Source organism: Carcharodon carcharias, chromosome 6 (assembly GCF_017639515.1).
Source record: "Carcharodon carcharias isolate sCarCar2 chromosome 6, sCarCar2.pri, whole genome shotgun sequence".
Classification (NCBI taxonomy): domain Eukaryota; kingdom Metazoa; phylum Chordata; class Chondrichthyes; order Lamniformes; family Lamnidae; genus Carcharodon; species Carcharodon carcharias.
In genome coordinates, this window is record NC_054472.1 from 189,735,799 (window position 1) to 189,749,826 (window position 14,028).

Here is a 14,028-nt window from a genome sequence, read left to right on the forward strand (position 1 = left end):
AGGGACCCCAGTGAGGGACAGAATGGAAGCATTTTACAAATTCCAACGGAGAGACAATTAGAATGAGGGGAGTCTCAAAGGGAAAAGACTGCCCTCCAGTCCTCTAAGGCATCCCGGGGGATCTGCTGTGGGCTATCAGGGCCCACAGAGACATCTTGCTCCCAGCTGATGGGAGGACGAAGCTTGCCTCTGAAGCCAAGCTTGCATGGCTCGAAATGACTGAGGTGAACAGCTGGAGTGTGGTTCCGCGCTCATGGATAATAGTGCTGCAAGAGGTTCATTGACTTCATCAGGGCAGGAAAGGTGAGTGGCATGCCACAATCAAGTGCCAACACCCTCATTATGTATTAGAGCTTTCTCCTGCACTGCACTACTCAAATCAACACACCTGGTCCACCATCACATCTGAAAAGCCTTCAGCGATGGTCTCCCTCATCTCATTGCCATTCACACCCTTTACTCAGTCTCCAAAATGGTCATGAGCAGGGCTGACTGGATTGCTCTGCAGGGAGCCGCCGTGGATTACGTGGGCTGAATGACCTCATTCTGTGCTGTAAATGACTCTATGACTCAACACAATACATTTCTCACATTCATAGCTCTCTTCTTTCTCTCCCCTCACAGAAGAAAGCAAAACACCAGGGTGAGACAGAGAACCAGAAGTGTTTCTCTGGTGATTGCCACCTTGAGTGCGTCAGAGGAGGATTGCAGTGGAGAAACACAGAGGCTCAGATTTCTGGTTGGGTTCAACAAGTTGGGAGATTTCCCGGCTCGGCAAACCCGACCTTTAAAAATGTCTGCCCACTGAAACAGGAGCCGGACGGGGGAACCCCAGAACGAATGTGTAGCTTGCCAGGTGCCTCTGTGCCCCAGCACTGTGTTTAAATAAATAAAAATGAATAGTAAAACAAAAGACATTCCTCTAGATCTCAACCGGACCCCCAAACACTCCCTATGCTCTAAGCATGCCGACCTTTGCCAACCAATTCCCCCCACCCAGCCTCGTTGGCCCCCATACCCTCATGCCAAATTAATGCCCCTCTAGCCACCCCCACTGACCCATACCTCCTATGCCAACTTAATGCCAATTCATGGCATGCCCCTCCACCCACCACACTTCGCCCCTACTTCCTCCCTGCCAACTCACCTAGTATCCTTGGACAGTTTGTGACAGCTTTGACACTTCCTGGATAACTTTGACAGCTTTGATAGGTTTGACATTTCCTGGATAGCTTTGGCAGTTTTGACAGCTGAAGAGTTCTTTAACAGTTCCTTGATAACTGAACAGTTCCTTAGCAGCTCCTTGACAGCTAGACAGCTCCTTGACAGCTAGACAGCTCAATGACAGCTGCTCAGGGTTTTTGACAGCTGGACAGTTCCAATGATTTTGTGCGTAAAAAGTGCATACTCATGTTCATTTTTAACAATCCCAAAAGGTGCCTTACCTCTCCCAAGTGCAAACCTATCCAGGGGGTATCTTAGCGCTGCAAAGGTTATCTTGGATATCTCTTTTGGCTGTCTAAACATATCTACTAAGTCCAGACCTCCTCTTATCTGTTCTAATCTGCACACTCCATATTCCACACTCCTGTTCTTCCAAAATGCACTTCAGTGGAGGCAGCTGGTGATTTAAATGACCAGTTACCTCCATGAATCGCCCATGTACAAACCCCAGCCTGACTCCAGTCCCAGCCTCGCTAAGATGGGAATGGCCAGGTTCAGGGGCGGGACCTAACTATTTTAGCCACTTCTGGATTTTCACATTGATGAAGAGGCTCTCAGTCGCGTCAAAAATCTGGGCCAGAGTCTCAGATTGCACCCTAGCAGACTAAAATTCAGCCCACTGTCTCTATTTTACTGGCCACACCCTTGGAGCGGCTGAACTAACTTCACCTTCTAACAGTTGGGAGCTCTAAATTGAGTAATTGTTTCACCAGCAGTGAATATGACAACAGAGGAAGCAGAAAAGTTGTTGAAAGAGAAGAGCTGACAAAGCAAATATGACACAGGAGAATGTTCCCTCATCAATGCTGTGTGATTCTATGAATTAGATAGTTCTTTCAAAAAGCTGGCACATGCATGATATTTCAAATGGTCTCCTGAACGTGCTGCATCATAAGAAGAAACTGAAGCAGGATTAGACCATATGGCTCATCGAGCCTGCTTCGCCATTCAATGTGATCACGGCTGATCTTGGGCTCCAACTCCATTTTCCCACCCACTCCTCATATCCCTTAATTCCGAGAGACCAAAAATATGTCCATCCCAGATTTTCTATAGGAAACATTTGGTCCAACAGGTTCATGCTGGTATTTATGTTCCATGCAAGCCTTGTTCCACCTCGCTTCATCTCATCCAACCAGCATATCCATCTAACCATAAAAAATTATGATGCAGAAAGAGGCCATTCAGCTCATCGTGTCTGTGCCAGCCAAAAAAAAGAATAAAAGAAACTAGTCGCTCATTCTTAATCCCACTTTCCAGCACCTGGTCCATAGCCTTGCAGGTTACATCACTTCAGGTGCAGACCCAGGTACCTTTTCAATGAGTTGAGCATTTCAGCCTCAACCACCAGCTTAGGCAGTGAATTCCAGATGTCCATCACCCTCTGAGTGAAAAGGTTTTTCCTCATGTCCCCTCTAATCCTTCTCCACTAACCTTAAATCTATACCCCCTGGTAATTGACCCCTCAGCTAGGGGAAATAAGTCTTTCCTGTCAACCCTATCTAGGTCCTTCATAATTTGTATATGTCAATTAGATCACCCCTCAGCCTGCTCTGTTCTAAGGCAAACAACCCTAGCCTACCCAACTGTAGCTGCAACTTTCTAGCCCTGGCAACATTCTTGTAAATCTCCTCTGCAATCTCTCCAGAGCAATTAAGTCCTTCCTGTAATGTGGTGACGAGAACTGTGCACAAAATTCCAGCTGTGACCTAACCTTTTATTCCTTTCTCCCTTATGTGTTTATCTAGCTTCCCCTTAATTACATTTATACTATTCACTTCAGCCATTCCCTCTAGTAGCAAGTTCCACATTTTCACCATTCTCTAGGTAAGGAGATTTCTCATGAATTCCCCCTTGGATTTATATTGGGTAGTCCCTTAGTTTTGAATACCCCACAAATGAAACATCTTCTCTATGCCTACCCCATCAAACTGCTTGACAGAATAGGAAAGAGATAGAGAACTATAGTGGGGGAGAAAGGGTGATATCAACCGAGAAATGGCAACAAAACAAACAGCAAGAAAGATTTGAGGCTCAAAATAGGATGGCAAGGGATTTTGTGTTACTGGGACAAAAAGAAAATTAAGGCAGGATTTATTATAAATTATTTTAAAAACCGCAATTTCTTGAACTTATACATGACTTCTGCATGTCTGGATAAGTTATAAGCTACACCCTTAATTGGAATTTGCTCTAGGTTGCAAATGACATATCAAGTTTGTACAAGGTTGGGAATTTTTAATCAGTAAGAGAATCGAGGGTTATGGGGAAAAGGCAGGAAAGTGGAGTGGAGGATTATCAGATCAGCCATGATCTCATTGAATGGCGGTGCAGACTCGGTGGGCCGAATGACCTACTTCTGCTCCTAAGTCTTATGGGCTTATGGTTTTAGGGCCTGCCCTGTGCCAGGATTTGGGACATCTGCTCAGGGCTGGAAAGGAACTTGCAGTGGGAGAGGGAGGATCCAGTGATCATGGCCCATGTAGGTACCAACAACATAGGCAGGATGAGGAAGGGGGCTCATTGTCAGTATGATGAGCTAGGCACCAAATTAAGAAGCAGAACCTCAAAGGTAATAATTTCTGGATTATTACATGAACCATGGGCAAATTGGCATTGGGCAAATAAGATTAGAGGAACGAATGCGTGGCTCAAAGACTGGTGGGGGAGAAGAGCATTCAGGTTTGTGGGGCATTGGCACCAGTATTGGGAAAAGTGGGGTCTGTACCATTGGGATGGTCTACACCTGAACAGTGCTGGGGCTGGTGTCCTCACGAGCTGCATAACTAGGGAAGTAGAGAGGGTTTGAAACTGAATAGTAGGGGCAAGGGATCAAATCTGGGAAGATGTGGTAAACCAAAGAGTAGAGACACGGCAAGAGAGACAAGTATTAATGCGGGAAATAATAATAAACACACTGTGACATGAGAGGACAGAGTACAAATCTAAGAGTAAATCAGCAGATAAGGCTGGATGCTACAAGAATAATAGAAGGACTGAACTGATGGCTCTGTAACAAAACAGAAACTGATAACGCAAATAGAAATAAATAAATACGATTTGATAGCCACTGCAGAGACATGGCTACAAGATGAGATTGATTGGGACCTGAATATTGAAGGGTATGTGACATTTAGGGAGGACAAGAAGTTGGGAAAAGGTGGAGAGGTGGCTCTGTTAATTAATGATGGTATTAGCACATTAGAGAAGGATGACCTAAGTTCAGGATACCAGGATGTAGAAGTGGTTTGGGTTGAGATGAGGAATGATAAAGACAAGAAGTCACTTGTGGGAATGGTGTACAGGCTCCTAATTATAGCTACATAGTAGGACAGAGTATAATAGAAGGGAAAATGGGAGCTTGCCAGAAAGGTAAGCAATAATCATGGGGGATTTTAATCTACATATAGACTGGAAAAATCAGGTGAGCAGAGGTAATGCAGATAAGAGGTTATTAGAATGTTTTCGAGATATTTTCTTAAAACAGCACATTCTGGAGCCAACCAGAGAGCAGGCTATACTAGACCTGGTATTGAGCAACAAGATAGGATTAATTGATAACCTCCTAGTGAAGACACCCCTAGGTAGCAGCGATCATAATATGACTGAATTTTACATTCATTTTGAGGGAGAAATGATTGCATCCAAGGCTATTATTTTAAACTTAAATAAGGGCAATTATGAGGGCATGAAAGCAGAGCTAGCTATAGTGAACTGGCAAATGAGGTTAACGGATATGCCAATAGAAGTTCGGTGGCAGACATTTAAAAAGATATTTCAGAATATATACATTCCAATGAGAAAGGAAAAATTCCAAGGGGAGGGCCCACCATCTGTGGCTAACTAAAAAAGCTAAAGAAAGTATCAAACTTAAAAAAGAGCATATAATTGTGCAAAGATGGGTGGCAGGTTAGAAGATTTGAAAGAATTTAAAGAACAAAGAGTGACGAAAAGATTAATAAGGAGAGAAAAATTAGAGTATGAGAGAAAGCTATGTAGTAATATAAAGATGGAGAGTAAGAGTTTTTATACATATTTAAATAAGAAAAGAGTTACCAAAGTGGGCATTGGTCCGATAGAGTGTCTGGGGAATAGATAATGGAAAGTAGGGAGATGGCAGATGAGTTAAACAGATATTTTGCTTCAGTCTTCATTATAGAGGACACAAGTAACATCCCAGAAATAGCTGTAAATCAGGAAATGGAAGGGAGGGAGGAACTTGGGAAAATTACAATCACCAGGGAAGCGGTATCGAGCAAATTATTGAGGCTGTGGGCTGACAAATCCCCAGATCCAGATGGATTTCATGCTAAGGTCTTGAAAGAAGTGGCTAGAGAGATAGCTGATGCAATAGTTTTAATTTTCCAAAATTCCCTAGATTTGGGGAAGGCGCCAGTAGATTGGAAAGTAGCAAATATAACTTTATTCAAAAAGGGAAGGAGACAGAAAGCAGGAAATTATAGGCCAGTTAGCCTGATATCTGTCATAGGGAAAATGTTAGAAGCTATGATTAAAGAGGCTATAGCAGGGTACTTAGAAAAATTCAAGGCAATAAGGCAGAGTCAACATGGCTTTGTAAAAGGGAAATCATGTTTTTTTTAATCAATTTATTGGCCTTCTTTTGAAGGAGTCATGTGTGCTGTGGATAAAGGGGTACCAGTGGACGTACTGGTTTAGATTTCCAGATGGCATTTGATAAAGTGCCACATCAAAGGTTATTGCAGAAAATAAAAGCTCATGGTGTAGGGGGTATCATATTGGCATGGATAGAAGATTGGTTAGCTAACAGGAAGCAGTGAGTAGGCATAAATGGGTCTTTTTCTGGTTGGCAGGATGTGATGAGGGTGTGCCACAGGGGTCAGTGCTGGGGCCTCAACTTTTTACAATTTATATCAATGACTTGGATGAAGGGATGGAGGGAATGGTGGCTAAGTTGGCTGACGACACAAGCATAGATAGGAAAGTAAATTGTGAAGAGGATTTAAGGAGGCTACAAAGTGTTAGCTAGGTTAAGTGAGTGGGTAAAGATCTGGCAAATGGAGTATAATGTGGGCAAATGTGAAATTGTTCATTTTGGCAGGAAGAATAAAAAGGAAGCTTATTATCTAAATGGTGAGAGATTGCAGAGCTCAGATTCAGAGGGATTGGAATGTCCTACTGCATGAATCACAAAAGGTTAGTTTTCAGATACAGCAGGTAATTGGGAAAGCTAATAGAATGTTATCACTTATTGTGAGGTGAGTTGAATACAGAAGTAGGGAGGTTATGCTTCAGTTGCATCTGGAATGTGTACAGTACTAGTCTCCTTATTTAAAGAAAGATGTAAATGCATTAGAAACAGTTCAGAGCAGGTTTACTGGACTAATACCAAGAATGGGCGGGTTGTGTTATGAGGAAAGACTGGACAGGTTAGGCTTGTACCCACTGGAATTTAGAAGAGTAAGAGGCAGCTTAACTGAAATCTTTAAGATCCTGAGGGGTCTTGACAGAGTGGATGTAGAAAGGATGTTTCCTCTTATGGGAGAACCTAGAACTAGGGGGTCATTGTTTAAAAAAAAGGATCGCTCATTTAAGACAGATGAGGATTGAAAGTCTTTGGAACTCTCTTCCTCGAAAGGTGGTGGAAGCAGAGTCTTTGAATATTTTTAAGACAGAGCTAGATAGGTGGGTGAGAGGTTATCAGGGGTAGGCAGGAATGTGGGGTTGAGGTTAATTCAGATCAGCCATGACCTTATTGAATGGCAGAGCTTGCTTGAGGGGCCGAGAGGCCTAATCCTGCTCCTAATTCGTATGTTTGTATCTTAAATACCTCAAACACAGTATCCTTTAATCTCCTATACTTTAAGGAATAGAAGCCTCACCTATACAATCTGCCCTTATAATTAAATCTTTCTATCCCCAGTGTGATAGAATACTCTCCACTTCCCTGATAGGCTTAGCCACAACAACTTTCAAGGAGCTCAACGCTATCTGGTATGAAGCAGGCCACTTAATTTCTGCCCCTCCCCTGAACCCAATATCTACCTCTTCCACCACTGGCATAGTTCAACTGCAGTACTTACAATCTATACAATGTACTGCAGCCCTTTGCCAAGTTTTCAGCACCGCTCAGCACAAGAATGGGAACAGCAGCAATGTTATGGGAATATCATCTCCTAGAGGTTCCCCTCCCAGTCACACATCAACCTGATGTGGAAATATATTGTTGGTGCTTCATCATTGCTGAGTCAAAATCCTGAAACTCCCTTCCCAACAGCATTCTGGGTGCGCTTCACGCCTGGACTGCAGCAGAAGGTGGCTCACTATGACCTTCAGAATCTCAAGGGCATTTACAGATGGTCAATAAACTTTAAGTTTGCAGCATTCCCACATTCCAAGAATCATAGAATCTCACAGTACATAAGGAAGCCATTCAGCCCATTGTGCCTATTCTGGTTCTTTGAAAAGGCTATCCAATTAGTCCCACTCTCCTGCTCTTTCCCCATAGCCCTGCAAATTCCTCCTTTTTAAGTATTTATCCAATTCTGTCCGATAGGTTATTGTGGAATCTGCTTCCACTGCCTTTTTAGCCTGCACATTCCAGATCATAATAAATATAAAGTATTTCAACACTCTTTTAATAGGGGGCAATAATACCAAGGTATGCACCAGCCCTCTCACCCTAGGTCGTGGGAGCTCTGTTCTATTTTTCAGCCTCCATCGTGCACTTGCCTGGTTAATTTACATGGATTAATGAAGTGACCTTTGGCAAGGTCACAACAGGCTCAACCTAAGACTGATGAGATAATGGCCCCCTGGATTTTTACAGCCATTGTTTTATAATTTTCCCCATTTTGAAATGTGGAACAGGAAAGTTCATATGATAGGTTTTACCTCCTGTTTGTGACAGGTCCATGAGTGGCGACGCAGTGGACTTTGGGTTCTATGTGTTCAATGCAGAATTCTTTAAATGGTATGAAATAAACTTTGTGCTGTCAATGGAAAGGAATAAAAAATGCAAAATATTAATAAATATCATGTTATCTTAATCTGTTCAGCAAATCCAAGTCAGTTCAGAAATACAAATGTGCTGTCTTAAGAACAAAAGAACTAGGAGCAGGAGGAGGCAAATCAGCCCCTCAAGCCTGCCCCACCATTCAATACGATCATGGCTGATCTCATTTTGGCCTCAACTCCAATTTCCTGCCCTCTCCCCATAACCTTTCAACTCATTAAGAATTAAAATCTGTCCATCTCCTCCTTAAATTTATTTAACGTCCCGGCGTCCACTGCACTGAGGTAGTGAAATCCACAGATTCATGACCCTTTGAGAAAAGTAATTACTCCTCACCTCTGATTTAAATCTACCACCCCTTAGCCTAAAACTATGCCTCTCATTCTAGAATGCCCCTCAAGGGGAAACATCTGCTTCACATCTACTTTGTCTATCCCCTTCAGCATCTTGTCGGGATATTTTAATGCATTTGATAACAGTGAGTTTCCCTTTATGACTCATAGCACATATGTCATGCAGGTCTGGTTGCCACATTATAGGAAGGATGTGATTGCACTGGAGGGGGTGCAGAGGAGATTCACCAGGATGTTGCCTGGGATGAAACATTTAAGTTATGAAGAGAGGTGGGATAGACTTGGCTTGTTTTCGTTACAGCAGAGAAGACTGAGGGGCGACCTGATCGAGGTGTACAAGAGTATGAGGGACATGGACAGAGTGGATAGGGGGCAGCTGTTCCCCTTGGTTGAAGGGTGAGTCACAAGGGGACATAAGTTCAAGGTGAGGGGCAGGAGGTTTAGGGGGAATGTGAGGAAAAACTTTTTTATCCAGAGGGTGGTGGATGTGGGTTGCCTCAATCCTTCAAAAAGTACTGGATGAGTTCTTGGCACATCTTAACATTCAAGGCAATGGGCTAAGTGTTGGTACATGGGATTAGGTAGGTCAGGTGTTTCTCATGTATCGGTGCAGACTCGATGGGCCGAAGGGCCTCTTCTGCACTCTGATTCTGTGAATGACAGAGCCATGTAAATTAAAAGGTAGCAGGATCAATTCCCATTCTGTGTAGAGTCAGCAGATCCCAACTAAAGCAGCAGTGGGGGTACTAATAACTTTTTATACCTGTCCACCTAGTATTGAAAAGACAAATGAAATATGGAGCTTTATTTCAAGGGGGTTGGAATACAAAAGGGGTGGGGGTGAAAGTAAAGTAATAGCTATACAGGTTAGACCCCAAGTGGAGAAACTGCGTTCAGTTCTGGGCACTGCACCTCAGGAAGGATATCGTGACCTTGACTGAAATGCAGTGTAGATTTACCAGAATGATACTCTGGCTAAACTGGTTATATTATGAGGGCAGATTGCATAGACTAGGAATGTATTCCCTGAATACAGAAGATCTATCAAAATACATTCCTCGAATTCACAAAAACCCAGCAAGGGAAGTATTTCAACCATGGCTAACAAAAGACAGCAAGGGAAGAATTTTCGCCCTGTTGGGTGGGCTGGTTGGGAGTGGGCACGGAGCTGATCGCCACCCGTGATCGGCTGTGCGCCACCATTTTATGTGGGCAGGTCAATTAAGGCTCATTGCTACCAGTGTGGGTGGGAAGAGGACGGAGAGTCGGGGCCTGCCCTCTTTAGCACATGCACCCGAAAGAGCGCAGCAATCTCCCTTGGTTACAGAGCTGCCTCAGAGATTAAATTCAACTATGAAAGGTCAAAGTAAAAAAAGTTAAAACTCATTTACACATGTCAGTGTCGCATGAGCTGGGACATGTTTATGAATTTTCATAATTTTTATTTAACTAAAAAAAAAACCTTCATGAAACCTCATCCTGCCCGTGGATGAGGTTTCATGAAAAATGCAAAGGCCGCCTGTGCTCTTCGCCTGTCCACCAACCTTAAGGTTGGACGGCAGCTTTCTCAATTGGGTTAACTGTTTTATTTAGGGCCTTAACAAGCCTTTGACAGTTCGGCGGGAGCGCAGCTGACTCCGGTGCAAGCCTGTCTAACAGAAGATCAGAATGATGCGAGATAACGTCAGGACGCACATCCAACATCACCGTGCGTCATTTTATGCATCGGCGAGCAAGGCCCACCCACGCACACCAACCAGAAGATTCTGCCCCAAGAGTTGCATCATATCAAAGGAAGAGGTGTATAAAGTCACCAAAAAAAATGGTAAGCCTGAGAATTGGGAGCATTTTAGAATTCTGCAAAGGAGGACCAAGAAAAGGATTAAGAAAGGGAAAATAGAATGTGAGAGTAAACTAGCATGAAACATAAAAATGGTCTGTAAAAGTTCCTAACTATGTAAAAAGGAAAAGATTAGCAAGGACAAATGTGGGTTCATTACAAACAGTCAGGAGAATTTATGAAACAAAAACAGAAAATGCTGACCCTTCTTCAGAAACATTAACTCTGTCTCTCTTTCCACTGATGCTACTAGACCTGCTGATTTTTTCCAGCATTTTCTGTTTTTGTTTCAGATTTCCAGCATCCGCTGAATTTTACTTTTGTCAGGAGAATTTATAATGGGGAATAAGGAAATGGCAGAGAAATTAAACAAATACTTTGTGTCTGCATTCATGGAGGAGAATACTAAAAACCTGTCAGAAATCATGCAGGATCAATGGACTTGTGCAAGTGAGAAACTGCAGGAAATTAATATGAGTAAATAAAAAATAGTCCTAGAAAAATAAATGGAATTTAAAGTAGTTAGTTCCCCGGGACCTGACGATTTATATCGGAGAATGTTGAAAGAGGTGGCTGTAGAGCTTGGCAGTCATCTTTCAAAATTCCATGGCCTCTGGAATGGTTCCTTCAGATTGGAAGATGGCAAATGTATCCCCACTATTTAAGAAAGGAGGGAAGGAGGAAACAAGGAACTACAGACCTGGTGGCCTAACATCAGGGAAAATACTGGATGTCTATAATAAAGGATGTGATAACAAGACACCTAGAAAATAATGGTAGTGTTGGGCAAAGTCAACATGGATTTATGAAACGGAAATTATGTTTAATAAACCTGTTGAAGTTTTTTGAGGATGTAACTAGCAAAATAGATAAGGGGGAACCAGTGGATGTGGTACATTTAGATTTTCAGAAAGCTTTTGATATGGTCCCTCAAGATGTTGGTAAACAAAATTGGAGCACATGGGATTGGGGGTAGTATACAGGCATGAATTGAGAACTGGTTAATGGACAGAAAACAGTAGGAATAAATGGGTCATTTTGAGGTTAGCACGCTGTGACAAGTGGGGCAGCTATTCACAATCTGTCAATGATTTGGATATAGGGATTAAATGTCATATTTCCAAGTTTGCAGATGACACAAAACTAGGTGGAAGTGTGAGTTGTGAGGAGGATGCTAAGACACTAAAGAGGATTTGGAGAGGCAAAGCAAGTGGGCAAAAATTTGGCAGATAGCTTACACTGGAGAATGTGAGGCTAACCACCTTGGTAGGAAAAACAGAAATGGTGAGAGGCTGGGAAGTTTTGAACTTCAAAGGGACTTGGGAGTCCTTGTTCATGAGTCACTGAAAGCTAACATGAAGGTACAGCAAGCAATTAAGAAGGCAAATGTTATGCTGGCCTTTATTTCAAGAGGATTTGAGTATAGGAATAAAGATGTCTTACTGCAATCATATAGAGCCTTGGTGAGACCTCATCTGGAGAACTGTGCGCAGTTTTGATCTCCTTACCTAAGGAGAGATATACTTGCCATAGAGAGAGTGCAACAGAGGTTCACTAAATTAATTCCTGGGATGGAGGGATTGTCCTATAAGGAAAGATTAAATAGACTGGGCCCGTATTCTCTGGAGTTTAGAGGAATGAGAGGTGATCTCATTCAAACATACAAAATTCTTACAGGGTTCGGCAGGGTGGTTCCGGAAGGATGTTTCCCCTTGCTGGGAGAGGTGGTGGGGTGGGGAAGGGGTGGTTCTAGAACCAGGGGACACAGCCTCAGAATAAGAGTCAGGCCATTTAGGACTGAGATGAGGAAGAATTTCTTTACACAGAGTGGTGAATCTTTAGAATTCTCTGCCCCAGAGGGCTGTGGAAGCTTAGTCATTGAGTATGTCCAAGACTGAGATCAATAGATTCCTACATGTTAAAAGCTTCAAGGGATACAGGGATAGTGCAGGAAAATGGTATTGAAGTAGGAGGTCAGCCACTGAATGGCAGAGTAGGCTCAAAGGGCTGAATGGCCTAAACGGATAAACTGAAGAGACTAACACCTTCATTAAAATAGTAAACAAAGAGGTCACATGAATGCAATGAATGTTTGTTGCTATAGTATCCTATAATTTCAACCTATTAAGATTTTAGAGCAGCTCTTTAATTAATTATGGATTTTGTTTTTATTCATCTACGGGGGGATGTGGGCTTCACTGGCTGGGCCAGCATTTATTGCCCATCCCTAGTTGCCCTTGAGAAGGTGGTGGTGAGCTGCCTTTTTGAACTGCTGCAGTTCATGTGGGTATAGGTACACCCACAGTGCTGTTAGGAAGGGAGTTCCAGGGTTTTGACCCAGCGACGGAACGGTGATATATTTCCAAGTTAAGATGGTGAGTGACTTGGAGAGGAATTTCCAGGTGGTGGTGTTCCCATGTGTCTGCTGCCCTTGTCCTTCTAGTTGGTAATAGTCATGGTTTTGGAAGGTGCTGTTGAAGGAGCCTTGGTGAATTCCTGCAGTGCATCTTGTAGATGGTACACACTGCTGCTACTGTGCATGGGTAGTGAAGGGAGTGAATGTTTGTGGATGTGGTGCCAATCAAGTGGGTTGCTTTGTCCTGGATGGTGTCAAGCTTCTTGAATGTTGTGGGAGCTGCACTCATCCAGGCAAGTGGAGAGTATTCCATCACACTCCTGACTTGTGCCTTGTAGATGGTGGACAGGTTTGGGGAGTCAGGAGGTGAGTTACTCATTGCATGATTCCTAGCCTCTGACCTGCTCTTGTAGTGACAGTATTTCTATGGCTAGTCCAGTTCAGTTTCTGGTCAATGGTAACCCCCAGGATGTTGATAGTGGGGGATTCAGTGGTGATAATGCTATTGAACATCAAGGGGTGATGGTTGGATTTTCTCTTGTTGGAGATGGTCATTACCTGGCACTTGTGTGGTGTGAATGTTACTTGCCACTTGTCAGCCCAAGCCTGGACATTGTTCAGGTCTTGCTGCATTTGGACATGGACTGTTTCAGTATGTGAGGAGTCGTGAATGGTGCTGAACATCTGAAGATGTTACTTTACAGACATTAAGCTGCACAATTGTTACCTAGAGGATTTTTTTTGGTAAAATAATTAATTTTTTGTTCAGTGAATTTTCAGTGTGTACCTTGTCCATCACCAACATATGCTGTGTGCTGTTAGCTGATGTGTTCTAACAGCAGGTATAGCAACTTCTTCGAGATTAGAAAATATATCTTACCTCAAGAAAAACAATAAACTTGTCAAATGCAACTTTTTCTAAAACGTACAGTACTGAAGAAAATACATGGCTTGCACATCTGGTACACACATCACAATGAATTGTGTACCTACCAGTAAAAAACTGATCGATCTTCCCTGTAGAAGGAGGTCAGCATAAGAAGGCAGATCAAAAACCGCAATGCGATTCTGTGAGTCAACTGCAACACTCCGGCAAAGGAAACTGCAGTAAATGCACATGGGCATTAGTTTATCTTTTATAAATACAACAAATCAAAACATTTGTCATCCAGCAGTCCATTGATTTTATATTAGTAAATTACAGTATTTTATTACAATATTTCATTGCAATTCCTGATCTTATTTTGCATTGCTGATGATG

The 14,028-nt window shown here is 42.8% G+C and overlaps 1 protein-coding gene across 1 annotated transcript in view; it reads right to left on the reverse strand.

Moving 5' to 3' along the window:
- LOC121279009 (laminin subunit alpha-3-like) overlaps nucleotides 1-14,028 on the reverse strand; it is a 509,546-nt gene that overhangs the window by 186,042 nt on the left and 309,476 nt on the right. Inside the window, exons 27-28 of the mRNA XM_041189741.1 lie at nucleotides 13,761-13,869; nucleotides 8,098-8,195 (exon numbers count right to left, since the gene is read on the reverse strand). Coding sequence (XP_041045675.1) covers nucleotides 8,098-8,195; nucleotides 13,761-13,869 — 207 coding nt within the window. The remainder of the gene's footprint in view (nucleotides 1-8,097; nucleotides 8,196-13,760; nucleotides 13,870-14,028) is intronic.